This window comes from Danio rerio, chromosome 17, assembly GCF_049306965.1.
Source record: "Danio rerio strain Tuebingen ecotype United States chromosome 17, GRCz12tu, whole genome shotgun sequence".
NCBI classification, from domain to species: Eukaryota; Metazoa; Chordata; class Actinopteri; order Cypriniformes; family Danionidae; genus Danio; species Danio rerio.
In genome coordinates, this window is record NC_133192.1 from 40806869 (window position 1) to 40832316 (window position 25448).

The 25448-nt window shown below is 34.5% G+C and overlaps 1 protein-coding gene across 1 annotated transcript in view; it reads right to left on the reverse strand.

Annotated features, from left to right (window-relative positions):
* The window catches only part of crim1 (cysteine rich transmembrane BMP regulator 1 (chordin-like)), a 258179-nt gene that overhangs the window by 8645 nt on the left and 224086 nt on the right, over positions 1-25448 (reverse strand). Inside the window, 6 exon segments of the mRNA NM_212821.1 lie at positions 869-1057; positions 3380-3601; positions 6842-7057; positions 8697-8909; positions 14311-14432; positions 23712-23868. Coding sequence (NP_997986.1) covers positions 869-1057; positions 3380-3601; positions 6842-7057; positions 8697-8909; positions 14311-14432; positions 23712-23868 — 1119 coding nt within the window.

The window sequence follows — 25448 nt, forward strand, 5'->3', positions numbered from 1 at the left end:
CCCCGATGAACTGGTGACAAAGAGAAGACAAAGTCAAACAAAGTAAATTTTAGTTTTTTTTTTGTGCTCAAAATTGTTCTTTGAGCTTCGTATGATCAAAGCCAAATCACTAAATTCAAATGGAAGGTTTTGACAGTGTTTTTGGTTCATTTTCAAAACTTTTAATGTCTCTGTTGCTGTCTATGGAGCATCAGACAGCTCATTTGAAACACCTTGGTTTGTCTTCCAACCCAGCAGGCGCACAGCATCATAAGACGTTGATTTTAGGCTAGATTTAGGTTGTGATGTCAGGAGACCAAAATTCAATGTCTAGCCAGCGTCTAAGGACAGCATTATTTTGACGTTCAATAGCGATGTTAAATGACGTTGATATTTGGTTGATTTTAGGTTGTGTTGGAAAGTGACCAGAATTCAACATCAAGCCTTGTCAACGTTACAACATCTTAAAGCACTGTCATATTGACGTTAAATACTGACATTTATTTGTCAGGTATGGCAACCAAAATTCAATTTCTGATAGACGTTATTGTTGTAACATCCACACAATGTCAAGCTGTAACATCATTAGACAGTGATACTTAGTTGTTTTTAGGTGGAAAGTGACCAATGCAGAGTGAGTTATTAATAACAGAATTTTCAATTTGTGTTGTCTAACCCTTTAAGTAACAAAAGTGACTATTTCTGAGAGAGGTCAACCATTATTTGTGTGATTTAAATATTTCATCTTGGCAATGAAACTCAAATTAAGCCATTTACAGTAAACCAGCAATGTGTTTACCACACAGATTGACCGTCCTGTCCTTCAGTCTGTTCTACTCTGATCATCTGATCTAATCTGAATGTGAACACACATCGCATAAGCCCTGACCTGGACACATGGGGCAGCAGCTGCCCTCCACAGTGAGCGGCTGATGGCAGGGTAAAGCAGGACAGCTGACGGTGGAGCACAGAGTCTGGCCTTGCAGGCAGTAGCAGTGAGTGCAGCTGTCAATGTCCCATCGCTCCTCGTCCATGTACGTCTTCCCGTTGAAATGACACACAGCCCTCGGCGTAGCATCTGGTAAGGAGGTAGGAGAAACACTCGGTCAGTCGGACCTATCAGTAAACCCCACCCCTAAAAGGGAGATGAGCCAATGGCAAAGGAGTATTATTTGCAAGGGGATTTTAGTGCCATAGTGAAACATTCGAAGATTGGTTTGATAGGGGTTTAATCTCAAAAAGTGTTACTCAACCACTACCTGGAAGACCACCAACACTGCATATTCTGTATGTCTCCTTTTCTTTCACTCCCATTACGGGTGTTTTAGTCTCTGTTAATCAGCTGATGAACTGAATCAGGTGTGTTTGCTTAAGGAGACATGGAAATGTGCAAAGCTGGTGGTCCTCCAGGAGCGTGGTTGAGAAACACTGCACAAAAATTTTTAAACAATATACCTAGGGTACTTATAACCCTAATTTCTGGTCTCCTGAGAGGATGGGAAATAGTTAATTTTATTTTTTATTAACCAAGTCAAATGAGACTATTTAAGACCTCTAAGAGAAGATTATTAAACCATATTGGTAAAGATAATTAATGAATAAAACTTTTGTAAAATTTTTTTTTTTTTTAAGATTTATTGCTGGTGATTGGATGGGTTTTGGCCCTATTGGGTAGCTTTACATGGACAATGGAAAATGATGATCAGTTTAAAATTATTATTAAGTTCTACAAAAATATACTTTACCAGTGAATTTAAGAATTTTTAAGGCCTAAAATAATTTATTTTTTTTAAATTTAAGACATTTTAAGACTTTTTTAGACCCAGTAGACACCCTGATTATTTAACAACAGTATATGTATGTATTCAACTCTGCTAACGTCAATGTTGTATGTAACTGTTATGTCTTAAAGAAATTTGTGACCATAACAACCATACTCTGACACTTTTCTTGCTTGCATTGTGATCTGTAATCTCTTGCTTTGAAGTTAATCTTGTTAACCGCAGTATTTATTTTAAAGATGCCATAGAATGCTTGTTGAAAAACTGAAGAGCTGGAGAAATGTTGTATTTTAGCTAGGAGGAGTGAGCTCTCATTATGCCACCAGAGTGACCTATAGGCTACAATATATATAAATATATATATTTAGATGAAGTCAAAATTATTAGCACCCTTTTGAATATTTTTCTCTTTTTTAAATATTTCCCAAATTATGTTTAACAGAGCAAAGAAATGTTCACAGTATGTCTGATAATATTTTTTTCTTCTGGAGAAAGTCTTATTTGTTTTATTTCGACTAGAATAAAAGCATTTTTTTTTATTTTCTAACACCATTTTAAGGACAACATTATTAGCCCCTTTAAGATTTTTTTTTTCGATAGTCTACAGAACAAACCATCCTTATACAATAGTTTGCCTAATTACCCTAGCCTGTCTAGTTAATCTAATTAACCTAGTTGAGCCTTTAAATGTCACTTTAAGCTGTATAGAAGTGTCTTGAATAATATCTAGTCAAATATTATTTACCGTCATCATGGCAAAGATAAAATAAATCAGTTATTTGAGATGAGGTATTAAAACTATTATGTTTAGAAATGTGTTGAAAAAAATCTTCTCTCCTTTATACATATATATGAAAACACAAGCAGGAACCAATATCAACCTCTGTCTAAACAAATCAGTTATGTACATAAGTTTAGTGTTGTTTTTTCACTCTGGAAAAAAATCATAGTAACAGCTGAATGATATGACACGATACATAAATGTGCATTAAACATTTAATGTTCAGCAATTTGCATGTGCTTGTTACTTCATTACAAAAATATGCAGCAAATTTCCCAATGTACACATTAAACTAACATAAGATACAAATAAACAGACCTTATGCTTCTTTGGGGTGGCGCTGAATAAACTTATTATCCATATATCTTGCGTTGTACATATATATTGTTGTAATCTCAATAGAAAACATTGTGGCCAATCAAATTCTACGTATGGTGTGCATGCTAATAATCCTGTGTGATTCATCAGTCTGTGTTTTGTTCTGACTGACTTGTTTTTCACCAGGATTTTATACTCACAGGATTTACATGAGATTGGGGAAACAATGGTGTTTGAGGCCCACTGTATGTCATTTCCATGTAGTGAACTCTTATTATTCAGCTATGTCTAGGTATTTTCAAACGATCATTCTATGGCTCTATTAAAATCTTTGATACTGTATATCCCTCAAAGTTCCCATTAATGCTCCTCGTCATCCTTTTGTTTTCAAAATTGTATTAAAACCATTCTAAGACAAAGCTTTCATACTGATAGCTGACATTTTAAGACAGATACTAAATGAGTGGGGCTTATCGACGGGCCAATTGGGTTGTCTGATCTGGGGGACAGATTTACATACCTAGACAGTACGGGCAGCATTGGCCCTTTCTGAGCACGGGTCGGGCACAGTTGACTGGTGGGCAAGACTCAGAGAAGCAGCTGATGGCTCCGTCTAGACACACACAGCTAGAGCAGACGTTGGGCTTCCAGGACTCAGCCGCCAGGAAGATATCACCATCCTCATTTCTGCAGTAGCTGGGCATGCTGTCATTACTGGGTGTCTGAGGTGTGACTGGATCATCTGGAGAAAGAAAGACATACATCAGCTTTTATTTACTTTTTTAAAATCTATTTTATTAATTTAAAGTTCTTAAAGGTCCCATGAAATAATAATAAAATTTTTTTTTAGATGTTAGCATCAGTATTGTTAGTTTTTAGAATATCTATAAGCTACTGCACACCACAACAGTGACAACATTTGCATTTAGGAGATATAAAACTGATATAAACATGTAAAGCTTGTAGTCACTTCAGCCTAAATGGATCAACAGTTATATTAACATAACCTCATACTTGAGTTTCTCATCAAATCGTGACCAATCAAACTCTCTAGTACCTGACATGCCCCGCCCCCTTCAAGACGTTTTACATTTGATGTGCTTGATCTCAAGCACTCTCACTGGCAGAACTGTGATGAAAACGAAACGCTATTGGCTGTTTTTAAAAAGGGGAGGAGCTACTTTAAGATGTTACATCAAATATTGATTAAAATGCATATTTCAAAGCCCTCAATAACACCTTAATAAAAATAATTCACCAAAAAGATAATTCTGGAACATTGGGTTGGTTAGTTAGTTAGTTATTTAATTTATTTATTTAGTTTATTTGTTTATTTATTTATTTTTTTATAATTTTATTTATTTATTTGTTGTTTATTGATTTAGTTTGTTTATTTTATTAATTTTATTAATTAATTAATTTATTTAATTATTTTTATTATATTATTTTGTTTATTTCATTTATTTATTTATTTTATTTATTTGTTTATTCATTTATTTTTTTTACAATTTTTACTTTAGTTATATATTTAATACTTATTTATTATTATTTAATATAATTTTTAAATTTAATATAATTTTATTATTTAATTAAATTTAATTAATTAATTTATTATTATTAATTTTCTTATTTATTAATTAATTTATTTTTATCTAATAATTTATTTATTTATTTATTTTGGTGAACACAAAAGATGATATTTTAAAGGATGTGACTGATTAAGCAATTGCTGGTTCTTGTTGACTTTCAAATTATGGAGAATAAAACAAATACTATGGAAGTTATGGGGACCCAGATGAAGAATTGTTAAAATATAATCGGTGTTGAGCAGAAGACAGAAATTCTTAGAGACTTAGAGCAACTTGAGGTTTAGAAAATGATGACAGAATTGTAATTTTTGAACTACCCCTTTTAAAAACAGTAAAACAGTGAAAAAGTTGAACTTCCAAAAAAACCTACTTTGACTAAAACACATAACTCAAGCTCAAACAGTCCGAGTTTGAAACAAATCTACATCTCTCCGTCGTTTCATTTACAAACTTGAAAATGATTTCAGGATTGTTGGGAACATTTTCAACAGCAAAAGAAAGTTTGCTGTAACATCCTCTGAAATGTGCATCCATTGTGTTTCCTTTGTCATCTTCAGCTCCGAGTGTTGATCATGCACTCCTGAGTCATGCAGTATTCATCATTTCCACCAAACGCATGCATTATGCACAGTCACTTTTAGTTAACTTTACTCCCTTCATAGGTGTCTCATGCCACTATGCTCCAAAAGTTCTCACAGTAATGTATCTTTTAAATAAATAAAGCTTTTGCAGCTCCCTTGATTCTCCTTGTACAACATCCAAATATCACAGCTACTTTCCGTGACCTCTTTTTGTCAGCTTTGAAACTGCAAGGTCCCCTGAAGTACCTTGAACTGCGAAACTTTGTTTAGATCTGCAATGTAATTTCAACCGAAGCATAAAGAGAAGGTGGGAGATATCAAGAAGCTCCTCCCCTCTTTTTTTTAAAACAGCCAAGGCGTTGCCGAATTGCATTGGGGATCAGTCGGCGCTGCTTCAGTGGCGTCGCTCGCTACAGAAGTTGGGACTTTCTCAACTTTTCAAGCGTCGACGGAAGAGTCCGCTGATCAGGTCATTGATAGGGTGTTCTAAGTGGTTGCTAAGGTGTTGCTAGGGTGTTCTGAGTCGTTGCTAAGGCTATGCTAGGTGGTTGCTTGGGTGTTGCTAGGTAGTTGCTAAGGTGTTCTAAGTAGTTGCTAGGCAGTTACTTACATGTACATTACATTAATTCATCTAGAATGAATTAGTATGTTGCTAGCACAAATTAGCATGTTATTAGCATGAGTTTAGTATAAATTCGCAAGTTGGTAGCTTGTTTTTAAGAAAATTTAATTTAGTATGAATTAGCGGGTTGCTTGTACATTTATACTAAGAAATAGCATTGAGTTAGCTTGTATGATTAGTATGTTTGTTAGGATGTTTTTGGTATGGATTGGTATGTCGTTAGTATGGATTAGTATGTTGTTAGTATGTCCAATGTAAAATTAAAGGTAGTTTTCTTTTTACAATGGAAGGCTATAGGACAGTTGCTAGGGTGCCGTAAGTGGTTGCTAGGGCGTGGCTAGTAAGTAGAAAGGTTATGAGTGATTGGCCGATTGGTAGTCTCAGTTAAATTAACTCAAACTTAAGCCTGTATGACAGTCTGGTGCAAAGTTATGAGGTCACAAAGTTAGGTCCAATGTTAAGTCAATGGGACTTTTCCAAACTTTCTGGGTCAGTTTTCGGAAAACCGAAAGTGGGATTAGTTGCAAAGGATATAGAAACTTAATTCAGTATAGTCTGGAGGTTTAAAGTTAGTTTGGTGGTTGTAGTATGAACAATCTCGGAGGAGATGCGTTCTTAAAATAGTCAAAGAAGAAGAAGGAGCATAGTGTGTTTCCTTTCTCAAGCCACCTTAACAAGACTTCATTTACACCAATGATAAGAATTTACACCATCTGAATAATTTATTATGTACAGTATACAGTAGTGCATTTAGTTCCATTGACCGTGTGTATTTGGATGGTGTACTGGTTCCTCCATTCATTCTTATTAATAATAATAAAAATGAGTAGTTTTGATTAATTTAAGACGGCTGTTTGATTAACTCACAAGTTTATTAACTTAATGTAATAGTTATTACAAATTTAGGTGGATTGAATATAAAACAACTGTCCCCCGAAAAACTAAGAATTGTGTTGTATCATTTCACTTTAAATCAGTAGTTTGAATAAGCAACAAAAGTCATCATTCTAAGTGTTGTTCTACATTTAGATTTACTTTTAGAGCTCAATCTTTATATTTATCTTTATAGTTGCCACGCGTGGTATGAACAACCCTTTATAGATGACTTTAACACCAACATATTTATAATCACACCCTAAAAATTGTCAGTTTGATTTGAGGGAGAATAGATGTTTTGGTTGACAGCTCACCTGGACAGTGTGGGCAGCAGGAGTCCTGTGTTCTGATTGGGCTGTGGCAGAGAAGAGGCGGGCAAACCTCGGTCTCACACAGCACTCGGCCGCTGTGGCAGGTGCACTGAGTGCAGGAGTCGATGTTCCACGTCTCTCCCTCAACAAAATACTCTCCGCCTGGAGCCAAACACACTGACGCCTCACTCAGCTCGGGTTTATGGGAACTGGACTCTTCTGGGAGAGATAATCAGAGTTTTACTTATCAATGCTTTAAAGAGATCAAACTGTAAAAACAATGGCAGTCAATAACTGAAGTGTTTTTAAGAATCTTCTGTTTACAGCAATGTAACATTTATTTGAAATTTAAAAATTCTAAATATATACAGTTAAAGTCTGAATTATGAGCCACCGTTTATTTTTTTCCCCAATTTCTGTTTAACCTTAGAGAAGATTTTTTCAACACATTTGTAAACATAATAGTTTTAATAACTTATTTCTAATAACTGATTTATTTTATCTTTGCTATGATGACTGTAAATAATATTTTACTTGATATTTTTCAAGACACTTTTATACAGCTTAAAGTGACATTTAAAGGCTTAACTAGGTTAATTAGGTTAACTAGGCAGGTTAGAGTAATTAGGCAAGTTGTTGTTTAACAATGGTTTGTTCTGTAGATTATTGAAAAATATAGCTTAAAGGGGCTAATAATATTGACCTTAAAATGGTTTAAAAAAATTAAAAACTGCTTTTATTCTAGCCAAAATAAAACAAATAAGACTTTCTCCAGAAGAAGAAATATTATCAGACATACTGTGAAAATTTCCCTGCTCTGTTAAACTTCATTTGGGAAATATTTAAACAAGAAAAAAACATTTCTATTGGGCGCTAATAATTCTGACTGTATGTGTGTGTGTATAAAATATAACCTACTCTTATGATGGCAAAGCAGTTTTTATTTCCATTCAGGTTATTTTCTAAAATGCTCTCTAACTGTTTAATTATTAAAAGTTTTTATTGGTGCTCAGTTGCTATTATCATTGATTACTAGTATCAAAGTAAACAGGTCTTGCTTTGCTCTGAACAGGATTTATTTCTAATATAAATCTTGTGTACGATTAAATCATTTTAATGCATCCTTGTTGAATTAAAAATGTACTAATTTCTTAAAAAACAAAACAAAAACACAAAACCAGTAGTGGATTGTCAAGGGTTATTTTTTGTATCATTGATATTGTTTTAGTTTAATATAGTTAATGTTTTTTTTATTTGTGTGATATTAGTTTAAATTGTTCTGTTTCTACAGAGAACAAGTTTCTCGGTTTTTACAATTATTAATATATTAAGCGACATTAACTTGCTTTAACACATGTTAAATGTTAATTGAATTGAATTAATCTTTAATATTCACAATTTTTCGCGGGTTTTGTGGCACTGCAGACTTAGAACAATTCAGTTTTGCCATCACAAGCATACATTAAACTATATCTGTACAGAAAATGTTATTTTAAAGTGTAATATTCTTTCACAATAAAACCATTTTAGCACATTTTTAATCAATAAATTGCAGCCTTGCTTCATATCTAAAGTGTCAAGGAGTATGAATAGCTATAGTTTTTAGTTCCAAGAGTTTTTGGAACTGGAAGCCATTGACTTCCACAGTATCTGTAGTTTTTGTTTATTTTTTACCATAGATGTCAATGACTTCTGCTTTGTTTTTTTTTATATCTTCATATTCAACACAATAAAGAATCTCATAAAGGTCTGGAACCACTTGAGGGTGTGAAAACAATGAGTAAAATTGAATGTTTGAGTAAACTATCTCTTTAAGAAACTTTGCCTGCCAGTGAGTAAATATGCTGCACTGAATCACCTGGGCATGTGGGGCAACAGTGTCCGGGGCGGATGGTAGGATTATCACAGGGTGGCACTGGGCAAGAAATAAGCGCACACATTTCTCTTCCAGCATGGCAGTAACAGTCCCTGCATCCGTCGTGCCAGCTCTGCCCATTCTCATGCCTGCGGCCGTCCATAGACAGACAAGAGCCCAGCTTCACTGCTGGAGTCACAGACGACGAGCTCTGATCTGCACAGACAAACAAACAACAGACAGATCAGATCACTTTCTGCCATTACAGCACTAAAATAACACTGCGGTACAACCATGATCATTACTTTCAACAAACCAGTACAAGCTCATCATATCCATGGTACTCTTAACTTGATTGATTTATTTGTATTTAAAATGATTTTTTGAACATTTAATACATAATTAGAAACCAAACAGAATGGTAACACTTTTGTGTAAGCACCAATAGTCACTATTAACATAGGCGTATTACCTGCTTATAGGATATTGACTGTTTATTAGTATTATTAGTACTCAGTGTACTAATACAGTTCAAAGTTCTCAATACAGTTTAAAGTACATATTCTGCATTATCTTAATCTGCTTCCTAATACTACATAATACCTAAATCCAACTACTACTTTTATAACTATTAATAAGCAGTAAATTAGCAGTTTATAGAGGCAAAAGTCATATTTAATGGCGTATTAAAAGTGAGAACCTTAAAATAGTGTGACCAATAAACAACTAGTAATATGTATTACTATTAATAATAATAATAATAATAATAATAACAATAATAATAATATCTACTCACCAAGAAATTTACACGCAATTTATCCATACACTTTATATTTATTTATTTACTCATTCAAACATTCATTCATTTTTTGTGCATTAGCACTAGGGCTATATGACATCTTTTATTCAGAGAAAAGATAACTTCCTTTTATACTGACATAAAAAAGGGACAGAATATGGTTAATTTGATGTTTTCTTAGCATTAAGAAAAAGTTTTCTACCTTGATTTGAATATTTTTTGTACTCATTTGGAATTTTTGTTTATTTTTTGGCTTTTTCCCCTCAAAATAAATGTCTTGCATGCAATATCCCAAAATGTGATTACAAATATGTTAAATGGAAATACAGCTAAAGTATGATCGGACTACACTGTGACCACTAAAATTCAACGAACATTCAAAGAAAACACTGCACAAAAGGCACTTTTGCTGCTGTATAAACACGTATTGTTTGATTTAATTACGTTAGATTTTTGACAAATGTTAGACAAATTGTTTGACAAACTTTTTTTTTGTACAAGATGCATGTGGAAGCTGAAGAAATAAGATTTCCGTTAATGTATACTTTTTAGTATAGGACAATATTTGATCGAAATACAACTATTTGAATATCTGGAATCTGAGGGTTCACAAAAATCTAAATCCTGAGAAAAACACATTTAAAGTTGTCAAAATTAAGTTCTCAGCAATGCATAATAGTTTTAACACTTTTACAGAAAAGAATTAGTAAAATATCTTGAAGAAACCTGGTCTTTACCTAATATTAATGATGTTTGGCATAAAAGCAAAATGTATCATTTTGACACATACATTACATTTTTTGTTATTTTAACTAGTTTTGTCATCAGTTTTGCCAACTTAGCGACATTTTGGACCCCCCTAGCGGCAAAAAAAAAAGCGACTAGCAACAAATCTAGCAACTTTTTTGGTGTTACTAGACATTTTTTTAATAGATTCTCATCTGTCTGTACTGTACCATCTCTACTCTTCTCAATGAGCTGCGAGTGATGCTGTCGGCCCCTGCCACACCTCAGAGTCTTCACAGTCGGCCAAGTACCACACAGTCGTCTCTTACACCTGCATCCTAAAAGCACATTAACTCTCTGCGTACCAACGTAAAATTATTTAGCACCGCGAGTGTGAGGTATTTCCCTTGTACATTCTAGCACAGGGGTGTCAAGCGTGAGACCGGCAGGCCGGATCAGGCCTGCAAACAGGTTTAATCCGGCCCGCGAGATGATTCTGTAAAGTATAAAAACGCAAGAAAAATGCAATTTTTTTATTAAAAGAAGCTGCTGTTTCAATTGTGTCCACTAGATGGCACAACTTCAAACGGTTAATTTCAGTTAAGTATGTATATTTTTGAAAAGTAGATATTTAATATTAGATATTCAGTAAGTTCAGCTTAAAGCAGAAACTGCTCTTCTGCAGTCTCCCTGTGGACCTGTAGTTTTCTTTGAATCTTGAATCTCTTAAAAAAATCAATAAAATAAGTAATAATAATAATAATTATAATAATAACAATAATAGTAATAGGTGACGCAGTGGCACAGTAGTTTTATTTTAAATATAATTAAATTTAAATAAAATTATATATTTTTTCATTAAAATGCTGATTATATAAAATAATAGAAGGCACAACAAATGTATAATATATATATATATATATATATATATATATATATATATATATATATATATATATGGTCAAATATGATACATATATTTATAATAAATAAAGGTATAAATGAGCATTTCATACAAATATTTATGAAAAAAGATATTTTTCAGGTGGACCTACATAAAATTGAAAAGAGAAAGCAGTGGGCCCAAAGTAAAAAAGGTTGAGAATCCCTGTGATAAAGAATCCTGAATCATTTTTACAGCTTTCCCAGAAAGAAAGATCACATCTATGCCCTGCCATACCACACTGAGATGTTCTCACAAGGAAATTTCACATTTTGTCAGTTTTGGGGCTAATTCGTACAAGTTCAGTCGTATGAAAATTTACGATATAAAAAAGAGGCTTGACACCCACACCCCCAAACCCAACTATCATTGATGGACAAGCAAATCGTACTAAATTGTAAGAATAAGATTGTATAAATCCATATGAATAAGCAACTAAATCAAAAAGTTAAACATTTCTGTGAGATTGTGTTGTCCTCACGCTCCAGCTTTATGTTTTATGTTGATCAAAAAAAAAAACAAAGAAAACAATCTGAAGTTGTTGTTTTTAAGTTATATATATTAAGTTATTTTTAAGTCCAGCCCGCTTATGAATAGATTTTCCTCCAAGTGGCCGCTGAGCTAAAATGAGTTTGACACCCCTGGTCTAGCCGATCTGCTTCTCTTTCCTGTTAAATTTAACAATTTAATTTGACCATTTACTCTTTTCTTGGTCATAATTACAGAGATTTAGTGACAGTTTCTGAATATGTGGGATTTTATTATGTCAGAGAGATTGCTACAAATTCATTATACATTTATACGGATATACTGTGTTCAAACTAAAATTAATTGAATTAAATTGACATGCATATATAAAGCATAGTGCAAATATAAATACCTTTACTAACACTTTCTTAACCATAGGTTGTTAAACAAACTGAAACTGCTGGATGTGATGACTTCAGTAATATGCAAACTGATGTATCTAACGACATTTAGTGACTTTTCGAGCAGAGCTTAGCGCCTTTTTATTGAAAACAGTTGGCAACACTGTTTGTGGTCCAGTGTCACATAATGCTCATCAACTAATGGTCCTAAATCAAAACAGTTTAAGAAATTCTGCTCCTGCATTAAAACCGCATTCCATATCAAGCGCATTTGGTTGAAATTTAATTCCGGACACAGAGCAGATGTTTGTTTAGAGTCAAGTCTCGATGGATTCTTCGGCATACTAATAGCCAAGCGGGAAAGCCAGAGGATTCCCCGAATCATTTTTTACATTTATATTCCAGACATCTGACCTCTTCAGTAAAACATTTTCACCGGCTGCTACACATGCAGCGTGAAATGACAAAATATGCAAGTTGATGCGGCGCACGCTCCAAACCCCAGAGCACAAAACATTCTCAAATCTCATCTATCTGCCAAGAGCGTCACCTCTCACTGCCTCTCCATGGCTCCAGCCAGGCCCCAGTCAATATCACACAACCATTTCACATTGATTAAAACCCTGTCTGGCTGATACGCCGAGGATGCACACTTTCAAACAAATTCAACGTGAGGAAGATTAAAAAAGGGGTCTTTTTCTTCACTCTCCCTTCTTATTAAACGGACCGAGCTTGTGAATATTTCACGTGCCAGCTTCATTATTGAAGATGAATCAAACGGGAACACAAGAGCCGCATGAATAATGGAGGGGTGTGAGTAACCGTGCGCCTGGCTTTTGTATATACAACAGGTGGTCTTCAAAATAAATGGGAAATCTGGGGAGGCAGGGGGGAATGAGTCATGCTGGAGACCCTTGCTCTCGGTTTTCTCTGTGTGCACATGGCTGACACTTGGAAATTAAAGGAATAACACCTCAGCATATCGATTCCGCTGGATGGGGCCAATATAGCACTATAGATCAAGGGGGAAAATAAGTTTTAGGTTATATTACTTACATTTTATTTGGATTTATTTCCTGAATGGATTCTGAACCATGTGAACTGTTTATATGAAGTACATTAAGTGAAGTTTATTTATAAAGAAATCTCAAGAGGATCACGTACCCATGATTGTCCATGTCTGGTCCCACGTTAGCTTATGATTGACTTACCATTCCGATGATTCCTTAACTCACTTTAAATAATCAGAGTTTTGTATCTCAGTATCTTCATCTTGAAGAATGCCCCCCAACCACCCCTACTCCCCCACCTTTCTAGATGGGCGACACGGCGGTCCATTGATTAGCACTGTTGCCTCACAGCAAGAATGTCTCTGGTTAAAGTCCCTATTAAACTAGTTAATATTTCTGTGTGGAGTTTGCTCGTTCTCTCCGTGCTCACGTGGGTTTTCTCTGGGTTGTCCAGTTTCCTTCCACAGTCCAAAAAACACGCAATCTAAGTAAATTAAACATACCAAATTGGTATCATAGTCAAGCTATTAGAAAGCCGTATATCTCTCCTTAGCATCCCTATATCTGTCATAAGTCAGAAATAAGTTGGGGGAGTTCATCAAGATCTACCTGACATTCGTGTTATATCACAAATTTAACCTCTTCCAAAAAGAAAAACCTTTAACAGTCAAGAATGATCGGTTACGTGCTGTCAAGGCAATGTCGTTCTAATGAAAGTCAATGGGGCAAAAACAGGCACTAACATAACGAAAGGGTAGTAAATTTGCTTAAAGTGTATTGTTGAGTTTTTAAAAAAATTCCAAAGGATTTTCATAAAATATGTGTCAAAATAAGATTTTTCACCAAAAATCATTCCATTTGCTGAAACACAAAGACAGTTGTGGCCAAATTATGCCTCAAAATCTCCCCAGAGTGGATGAAAACATCTCCAACAGCACACAAGAGTTAGGATAGAAAATGAAAAGATATTTCTTATTTTAAGATATTTTAAAATAAAATGTTACTATATTGCACCTACATTTGAAAATTGGTCTGTCACTTCCAATTACTTTTAAAAATGTTCTGTCTTTCATTTTATTATAGTCTTTTTTTTGCTGTCATTGCCCTTGCTCATTACTGTTCAAATTGCATCAAATATATAAAAGATACGTAAGATTTAAAACTCAGATAAATTTATTTACATTTATTACTAATTACGAAACGTAGTAGTCATTCTGTAGTCTGACCAAATCAAATAAAATACTTAACAAATGAATAAATATAGACTTACCTCTACACTGACAAATCAGACAGCCCAATTCATCATGCTGGAATCCCATTGGACAGGCCTTGTCACATGGCAACTCAGGGCATTTTTTACAACGGCAGGTATCACATCCATGCTTGTTCTTACTGATAAGAGAAAACGAGAAAGATGAAGAAAGCTTTAGAGGCATATTGTAGTAAATCATAAATTAAACAAATAATTATATATATATATATATATATATATATATATATATATATATATATATATATATATATATATATATATATATATATATTAGTGTATACATAGAATAATTAGATCATGGTTGACTGTGTTTACCATATTTCTGTTTATAGCATAGGTCTCAAACTGGATTCCTGGAGGGCCACAGCTCTGCACAGTTTTGCTCCAACCCTAATCAAACACAGCTGATCCAACTAATCAAGGTGTTCAAGACTACTAGACTATTAAGCAAGGTGTGAGCTGGAGCTGGTTAGAGCTAAACTATGCAGAGCTGCGGCCCTCCAAGAATTGAGATTAAGACCATTGGTTGATAGATTGCTGGATCCACACCGATAGGTGTCAGTATTGGTTCAAAAACTTTTTCTCCGCCAACGTTTTTTATTTTTGCCAGCCACCGCCCACATTTTTGATGATTTTCACTTAAATTTGATAGCCCTCAGAATATTTTCTGCTTGGAACATATATGATCATGTTTGCATTTCAAAATTAAGAGTCTCTGCTTTTAAACTAACACACAAAAACAAAACATTTTATTCTATATTCATGGGAATTTGATAGGGCACTTGAATGCAGATAAGTTTGAATCAGTTTTTAGATAGGTTTAATCAAAACTGCAACATTTTACACAAAAAAGTAATCCGTACTTATTTTTTTTAAGATTTCAATTCTATTCAAGTATATTTGTATAACCGTTTTTTTTTTTTTTTTTTTTTTTTACAAATGAACTTTTTAAAAAATAACTAGTTACTAATAACTTCATCAGTTATTATCAGACCCCCTAGTTTTTTGTAATTCCACGATCGCTGAATCCAACACAAAATCAACAAAAAGTTGACATTTTTTGTGATCCTGCAAAATTCCTAATTAAATGTAAAATAATCACAAAAAAATTAAATATTCTCATAAACATCCAATTCCAAGCCAGGCTGTAACTATTGTGTTCACCAAATCATTAAATGATTTTGTTTAACTCTTTCCGTGCAGTTAACAAGAGAAAACTAAAACACTTCCCTGCAATGAGCTTTACGGCAATCCATGTTTTAGGTGTATTATGGTAGGGAAAGCCTTAACACACTTTATGAGTGAGGTACATGTCAGATGCTCTGGAGAGCGAAATCTAAGAGACATAAAAAGTAAGTTCGTCCATACAAATTATACAGCCTTCCTTTGGAATAATCGCTACCGTTTTAGATCTGTTTTCGGTCTTGCCTCGACAAGAGACCAAAATAAAGAATCTTTATTTTTCTGATTTGATTATATATATATATATATATATATATATATATATATATATATATATATATATATATATATATATATATATACATTTTAATCACAAAATTGTCTGCAAATTTCTGGGAATTACTACCACAAAAAAAAAATGTGTGTGTGTGTATGTGTGTGTGTGTATATATATATAATGTAGGTAACCTGCGGTTCAATAGAATTCAGTGGTGCCTCGCTATAACGTAGTTCACTTTTTGCGGTCTCGCAGTTTTGGCAATTTTTTTATGTAACTTGACATGTTTTTTTTCTACAGCGTATTGTGTTTTGCGCCCTGATTAGTGCATTGTGTTCTGCGTCCTGACTGGCTCTAGACCACTGTCAATCAATCTCCTCCATGCCGTGTCTCCAGTACAGTACAGAATGCATCCAGCTTGCCAGATTTACATAAATCTTTGATCGCTAGCAGTGTGACTCTGAAGTGCTGCACTGTTTGTTTGCAAATTTTCTCCCCAGAATGTTGACGAAACGTTCTGCATTGTCAAAGGCACCTGCAGGCGGAAGCACACAAAAGGGAGAGGAAGATACTAACCTTCACAACAAAAAGTTGAACTTCTGAACATGCTAATACTGTATGAAGGTAAAAGTTATAAAGCTGTAGGGTGCCATTACGGAATAAATAAATGAAGATCAAATGTTTTTGATCTTTGGTTTCATTATATAAAACTGGACTGATTTTTCTAAGAAGGTTTGAACTTTGAGAGTGTTTAAGCAAGAGAGAAAAGTGTGAAAATGTTAATGCCTGTCTGAGAAAAAAAATGTTTAAAGTGTGCAGTGAGGGGTTTTATAGACTATCCTTTATTTTTTTAGACTATCTCTACTTTATTATATCTATAATAATTGTAAAAAATAAAGCTGACTACTTTGCGGATAACGAGGGACCACTGTATAGGTGATACCTATGTGTAGATGTGTCTATGTGTAGGAGTAGTCTAATGCCAACTTGTATAATGATAACTATAACTTCTATAGCTATAATTATACATTTTACATATGATTTGATGTACACTTTCTCTGCACCTATCTTATATTTCGGTCCCAGAAGTCTCATTCAAGACATTCTCTAGGGCTTCCCTTACTGTGATACACCTAAAACATGGACTGTTGTAAAAACTCGTCAATGGCAAGAAAGTATCATCTCTTAATTGATGAGATATTATGTCAAGGGTGAGGAAAGAGTTAAGACTTCTTAAACAGTCAGTACACAACTTGTCTTTGGCACATCAAATCTTGGCATAATACAGCAGGTGCCAAAGACATGGTCCAATGTCATCTGTTAACACCAGAGAAGGAGAGAAAGGAAACAGAGAGAGAGAGAGACCTTTGTTGACCTTACTTCGAGTCCTGTCAGCAGATGGCACATTAAAGAGGACTAACCAAAACGACCAATCAAAATGCTCCCCGATGGCTAAAGCACCTTCCTTAACCTGGACCCCAACTGCCCATCTCATCCACACACACATGCTTGTCGCCATCCTTCATCCCCCTATCTGCTCTCATCGAATGAATAATAGGGCTGAGAAGCAGCCATGTGCAGTGCGTATTTGGTTTGGTGATAAGAAGCTATCAGGTATGATGTCAGCGGTGGGGAATATCAATATTCTTTGTGCAAGAGGAGGGAGTCTGCGCTAAGCTGCATGCATTATTCAGGCCGCGAGCTTGATCCTCGGCCATAACTTTGAGGGGGCAAAAATAGATATCTAAAATTAGAATCTGAGATGCAAGCATTTGCACTTGTGTGCTCATTCATGATGGCAGGATTGAGGAGGGGAAAGGACAACGCTGGGCCAGGGGCCGAACTCTGATAAATAAAGACTCTTTATTCAACCACACCTGAGGGAGTGACTCTCTGATAGGAGACTATGGAGATAGAAGATAGGTCAACACTACTGCTTTATTCCCTGCACTTGTCATAGCAAGCTTTGTTATGTTTTAAAGAAACAGTAGAACTCATAACTATTGCTTTAAAGATGAGGTGAGGCGCTCTGTTCCTGTAGAGCCACTGTTCTGCAGAGTTCAGCCAAAGAGCTTAGAATGACCAAAAGCCGATACTCTGGTGTAATTTGGAAAACAGCCACTAGAGGGAAGTAGGCAGCCATTTTGGAATGAAAACTCCAATAGAACAACATGTATATCATAAGTCTGTAAAATAAACTAATAAAAGTGCTGATGTTCTTGATAATACGTGTTGTATTGTTGTCTTTCAGGTTGTATCTAAACTTTAATGTGCTTTTTGAATAAATAAATAAAAAACAAAGCAGCTGCTTGCCATCGCGACAGTAATGAGATCCAATGGACGGCCGATCACTTTCACTTCAAAATGGCGGAATCCGGGGCTGTTGCTGGGCGCTGCTGTTGCAATAGAACGTTCTATTGAGTGTCACCTCTTGGTCATTCTAAGCTCTTTGGTTCAGCTACTAGTGATGCGAGGATGGCGGTTATATCCCCGGGCGCTGTGGATAGTCTGCGGGTCAGGCAGGTTGGGTAATAAAAAAATACCTTATGATTAAATTCCGGGTGGATGTAGCAGGACATGGCAGTGGACCAGTGAAAAAATAGAGAGTCAGCTTTGCAGAATGGGAAGATGAGGCGCCCAAAATAATGGATAAAGTGCAAGAGTACTGTTCATTTAGAGGAGTCATCAGAGGAAAATCTGCTATTTTTCTGGGAGAAAAAAGATTGCTTATTTCTACAACTGCATCAGCTTGCGAGGAGAATCTTGTTCATTCCTACAACAATTGGTGTGAGCAAACGCTCATTCAGTGCAGTTGGCCGCGTTTTGGAGTAGAGGTGAAATCGCTTGAATTTAGGCACAGTAGATGCTATTTTGTTTTTGCACATGTAACAGAGGCCAGGTAGTAAGTGCTGTGCAGGTAAACCTCACTCTTCTGGTGCCTCATGTATCAACCAGTGGCGTAGCGCAAAATGCGGAGGCACCCCTGCAGGGATCACTGGTGGGGCCCCCTGATGATGATTTGGGGGTCACAAATTGAGGAGCGGGGAAGGGAGGCGGGGTGGAGCGACCATGCGGGGAAGTCTTCACAAACTGAGGAACGATCACAAACTTAGGAGCGATCACAAACTAAGAAGGGGGAAAGGGGGGGGGGTGGAGCGACAACGCAAGGAAGCCTTCACAAACTGAGGAGCGATCACAAACTTAGGAGCGATCACAAACTAAGAAGGGGGAAAGGGGGGCGGGGTGGAGCGACAACGCGAGGAAGCCTTCACAAACTGAGGAGTGATCACAAACCGAAAGCGACGAGAGCGTCAAAGTAGCCAGAAGTCATTAATTTCAATGAGAACAGGCGGCGAGAAACAGCACGGCGCGCCTTCTCCGGTGTGAGCATTGAGGAGAGTTGATATCAAGTCAACTTTATGGTATGAGCTATGACGTGGTTCGGCAAGCAATCAGAATGAAGTAGTCTACCGCTTGAGAGGTGTTCAGAGAACACAGACTTGTGAACTTTGGTTTCGACCACAGTTGTTCCCAAGAGTTTGATTATTGCAGTTGTCGGATTTTCAATTATTGAAAATGGCTGTGGGCCCGTCCGCTATGCCACTGGTATCAATGCTGCGTACGCACAAAAACTTTGCGTATGCCAGATTTCACGCTCAGGTTTGGATTTACTAACGATGAAATTAACGAGAGAATGTGCGTCGGTGCATGCCAATAACTTCATGTCTGGCGTACGTGCATTTCTGTTGTGTGTTTGTTTTATTTCCATTGACGACTCCTAAAGGCAATTATTTTAAATTGCACCCTACAAACTATCTTTGAGCCGCAGCTGTTTGGGACAGGATCATCCGCATGTCTAGCAGGTATATAAGGTTTCCATACCACGCAGTTGACCAGCTAAACATGAAAGTGCAATTTGCAGCTATCTCCGGTTTTCCCAATGTAATTGGAGCAATCGACTACACGCACATTGCTATCAAGGCACCATCTGAAGACGAATTTGCATACGTGAATCAGAAACATTTCCTTTCAATAAATGTGCAAATAAAAGATGATGCTCAGATGCGCTTAACATAATACACACACTTATTATTGATTGCTACTTGTCTTCCTCGGGATGAAGAGTAGGCAAAATCTGATATATAGTTGGAGAAAAAAAAGAAGAATGTCTTCATCAGACGCTGGATTCCAACCGAGTTCATGCTCGAACGTGTTAAAACATGTTGCCATGCGCTTTATGAGCTACGCCACTCACACTGCTAGAGACACTAACATTTTTACATCTTTACATCGGACCATTTCTTTTTTAATTCACTCACAGTGCGATGTTCAGACCCAACTGCGTTAACCGCACCAGCTAAACTCTCCCACTCAATTTTTTTCTTTTCTTATTATTTCAGAGGACAAACTTGCAAATAACACCGTTTTTCTCTGGTCTACCTCCGAAAGGAGCACCTCCAATTCACATTCTTTTTAAAGTTTCTCTTCTTGCTTGCTTTTGCCATTGTTTTTTCGTTTGGTTTTGCCAAAAGTAAGAGTCATTAGCATATTCATATGGGGGAGGAGGCAGGAAGGGGTTTTGCGCTCGTGCATGTTGCGCTCAGTTTCACGTTCATTCGGATGTACAAAAGAATATGTGTGGGGTTCAGCATACGCAGTGCTTCATACATATGAATTTTTTACTGTTTTAGTATGAATTCAACGCAAGTCTTCTTACATGAGGCCTCTGATGTTTCTGAATAAGACCTTGACTGGCTAAACCAGGTGTTTCTGATAGTTTGGCCACTAAATTAAAACTACAACAAAATGACAAATCACTGGAAGCAGTTATTTAGAGCCCACTTTCAAACACATCAGTGACTGGTGGTGCTCATGCTGTTTTTTGAGTTCAAATCTTGCTCGCAACAGTCCCAATCCTGACCCCTTTCTTTCCTTCCACTTTAGTTTCATTAAAAGTAAGAACTTGTGACAATCAGGCATCAGTCCCTGAAAGAAGTTGCATCTACTCTCTTGCACTTTCCTCTTCTTTCTCATCTCCATTTGTCACAAGATGTCTCTTTAACCTGCCGACTTCACAGCTCCACAAAAGTTTTTACAAATTGGCTCTGCGATCTGCCTGCGTAATTGGAGCAGTTTTTTTTTTGCCTATGTGGAACAGCAGTGTTTATTCGCAGTGGCGTCGAGACATGGTGTTGTGTAGATTAGGTGTTCAGCTTCGCTATCGCAGCTCATCCTTTACGCGGCACAATCAGAGGCGCTGATCTGAGCCGGCCCTAATTAGCTGTCAGCTCCAAACTTGCAGTCGGGCACAAACAAGCAAAGCATAGCGTAGGGGATCATTTTGTCATTCACAATTTCTCCAGACCGTGCTAGTAACAGTGTGGGATTTGCTTCGGTTTGCGACAGCTAATGACTGCTGCCTGTCCTGATAGTTTAGAAAATCATTGCGGTAACAATGACATGAAATTGAAAAAATAACAATAATCTGGAACATTACAGAAGCTTATTATTACCTCAGTGAACGTGAAAGTAGGACATATTTATAGTAATCCTTACAGAAGTTGAACGGTACTTGTTGAACTTTTATCTAAATTGCCTGACATTGTGTCAGAACTAGTCTGGCTAAAAAAATAGTTCATCTCAAAATGAAAATTACCCCATAATTTACTTACCCTCCAGCCATCATCTGTGCATATAACTTTTTTGGTAACACTTTACTTAAAGGGGTGTTCATAAGACCATCACGAAAGCTTTATTATATAATGTGAATGAGATGTTATGCATACTGCATTAACGACAACTGTTACTAAGTGTCACTTGCTCAGTTATGTAATTTTAAATGCAAGAATGACATTGCTTTGACAACTTGACATAAACAAATACATCACAGCTAAAACTGTTATAACATTCATGATATATTTATAATGGATGACAATCATGTTTATGACAGGTGTTGTTGTATTGGTAATGTCAGGTAGTCATAACAAAGACAAAAACAGGTTGTGATAAATTTGTTTATGTCAAGTTGTCATAATAAACAATGTTTCCCCCTTCAAGTAAAGTGTTCCCCTTTTTTCTGTCAAACACACACACAGTTTGGCATATAGTTTAAAATTTTATCCTGGCTCTTCCATACTGACAGTATAGCAGTGTTAAGAAAAGGAGATTTTTTTTTGTTGTTGCATAAAATAAGCCCCTTTCACACATACAGACCTTTCCGGAAAATTGCCGGCAATTTTCCGGAAAGGTTGTATGTGTGAACAGGTCCTTTTTGAAAATACCGGTAAATTCATTCTGGCTATTTTCCGGAAAGAGAAGTTGTAACATTACCGGCAATTTGCCGGAATGCTGCGCTGTGTGAATGCAGAAGGAAGATTACCGTAATAAGCGCGTGCACGTCTAGAACGTGCTGACGTGAGACGTCTGCTTTAGCCAATCACAACAGTCAGACGCATTTACGTCCGCGCGGTTTGTGAGCATAAAAGCCTTTGAATATTTTTCCAGACACATTTAGCTGCTAGAAGTTAGTCAGATCACGTTTATATGTTCTTCTTAATGCCAACTGTGCAAATAATCATCGATGAGATGCTTATGATAAGCCGTTGTTTGTTTACCTTCAAGCTTTGCGTGTGCCTGTGAAACAGCCTGTGAGCGCCTGCACACGCACATATTATGAACATCTCGACATGCGAAAGTGATCCTGCGAAAGTTGTTCACAATATTGATCATCCACAGAGTTTGTAATTTAGTCAAATGTTTACAAATACAAGCGCGGCCGTTTAAAGCTCATTTGTGATGAATGATGTCAGAATTTACCGGTATTTTGGAATGGATGTGTGAACGGTCTTTTCCGGAAAATTTCCGGAACGTCCTCGCCTGTGTTAACAGCGCTTTTTTGAATATACCGGTAAAGTCGTTCCGGAAATTTTCCGGATATTTACCGGTATCACTGTGTGAAAGGGGCTATTGGCACAAATCCATAAACGCATGTCTTTTTATGTCGTTTTTTTATTAAATTGTAAAAACATTTTTTTAAATTTATTTTTAAAATAATAAACTCAAATTACTAACTTTCAGCAACTTTATAACTGAAGCTTCAGAAATAAATGTGTTCGCTGGGAATGCATCCTTGTGGGAGTAATATACAGTAAAACATTATACAGTATGCAATCTAACCAGACATCCATCGTCGTCTTCAACTGTGTGGCAAATGGTTTGCAGGAGATGTGTCAATTCCTGAAGCTTCTGCTATTCGAACCTATATGAACCTATGCCTTTTATTAAAACATTACTGTTTATTAACACTTACAAAGTATGATCTTATTTTACATCCCTAATCTACCCTATAAACTCAACTACTACCTTACTAATTATTAACAAGCAGAGACTGTAATTAGTAGTTTATTGAGCTAAAAGTCATAAGTTGTACATTAAAACCAAATGTGACAATAAAAATAGAGGTATTTTTTATAAAAAACATTGATCAATTTTATAGGACATGTTTTTAACCTGCTGGGTGCATATGGGTTGATTTTACAACTAATTTATAAAGTTTTGAAACTTTCAAAAAACACCCACTATATTTACTACCATTAAAGAGCGTGTCATAAGTCAGAATTAAATGTAAAACTACTCCAACTGTGTTTATCTGGCAGAAGAAAGTTATTTGATGGATTGAGGATGGATTGGGAATCAGGAAATTATAAGGGTATTTTTTTTTGGCTATCCTTTATAGTATAGTATAGTATAGTATAGTATAGTATAGTATAGTATAGTATAGTATAGTATAGTATAGTATAGTATAGTATAAGTACAGTTCTCCTAAAAAGTGTAAAATGTGTCATTAATTGCTCACCCTCATTTTTTGTTCTATACACGTAAGAATTTCATTTATACCAAAACAAGGCGAATCAAGGTTTTTCATGAAGAATTTTCTTACATGTAGCCGAACGGGCAGTCCTTGGCACATGAGACAGCCTTGCACTTCTTGTGACGTGGACGACACTGGCAAACATCGCATCCATGAATGTCAGTCTGGAAGCCAAAAGGGCATTTCAGGGTACAGCTGGCCATTAGACCACCACACAGCTCCTCTCCTGAAGGTTGGAAGAGAAACAAACAATATAATATAATATAATATAATATAATATAATATAATATAATATAATATAATATAATATAATATAATATAATAAATATAATATAATATAATATAATATAATATAATATAATATAATATAATATAATAATGTGATGTTAATATAATATAATATAATATAATATAATATAATACAATATAATATAATATAATATAATATAATATAATAAAATATAATATAATATAATATAATATAATATAATATAATATAATATAATATAATAATGTGATGTTAATATAATATAATATAATATAATATAATATAATATAATATAATATAATATAATATAATATAATAAAATATAATATAATAATGTGATGTTAATATAATATAATATAATACAATATAATATAATATAATAAAATATAATATAATATAATATAATATAATATAATAATGTGATGTTAATATAATATAATATAATATAATATAATACAATATAATATAATAATGTGATGTTAATATAATATAATATAATAAAATATAATATAATATAATGTTGATATAATAATATAATAAAATAATAAAATGTTTTTTTCACTCTATTAAACTAATCTATAGTATATTTATCATTTACATAAAACTTAATTAATTTTCATTCAATTTGTTTTGATTTTAATTGAGTTTCTGAAGCAAACAATTGTATAATACACATTATAGATTACAATATATTATATGTACATTATATTATATTTAAAAGAAGAAAAACACGCATATTAATGTGTGCAAGCAAATACCTTTAAATCTATTTTTTATATATATATTTTAGTCAAGTGTGTCCAAATGTTTGCTTAGTAGTCTATATCTTACTATAGAGCATTTCTAACGGACAACTAGGTTTGTAATCCCATTCTAAAAAATGAGGCCATCTTATTTTAGTTATATTTTTATTTTAATTATAGTTTAGAGTATTTAAGAGTAAACTTTGAGAATAGAGCTCAAGTTAGCAATTCAATTACTTAATATTTCATCAAACGTTTTCACGATTTTGTTGTGTATTTAAATTATTTATTCATTTTTTTGTAAAAATATTTACAGCAGTATTTTTTTTATTAAAAAAACAGTACTTTTCTGTTACTTGATTTAGCCATCATAGTATTTATTAACGTTTAGGTCTATAATGTAATACATATAACACAATATAATATAATATAATGTAAAATAATGTAATATAATAAATATATAATATAATATAATATAATAATATAATATAATATAATATAATAATATAATATAATATATTATAATATAATATAATATAATATAAAATAAAGTAATATAATATAATATAATATAATATAATATAATATAAAATAATATAATATAATATAATATAATTTAATATAATATAATATAAAATAAAGTAATATAATATAATATAATATAATATAATATAATATAATATAATATAATATAATATAATATAATATAATATAATATAAAAATCACACGCAGACACAATTTGTTTGCAAGCATATAGTGGAAACTTAGAGTCATGCAGACTCATCTCAGCATAA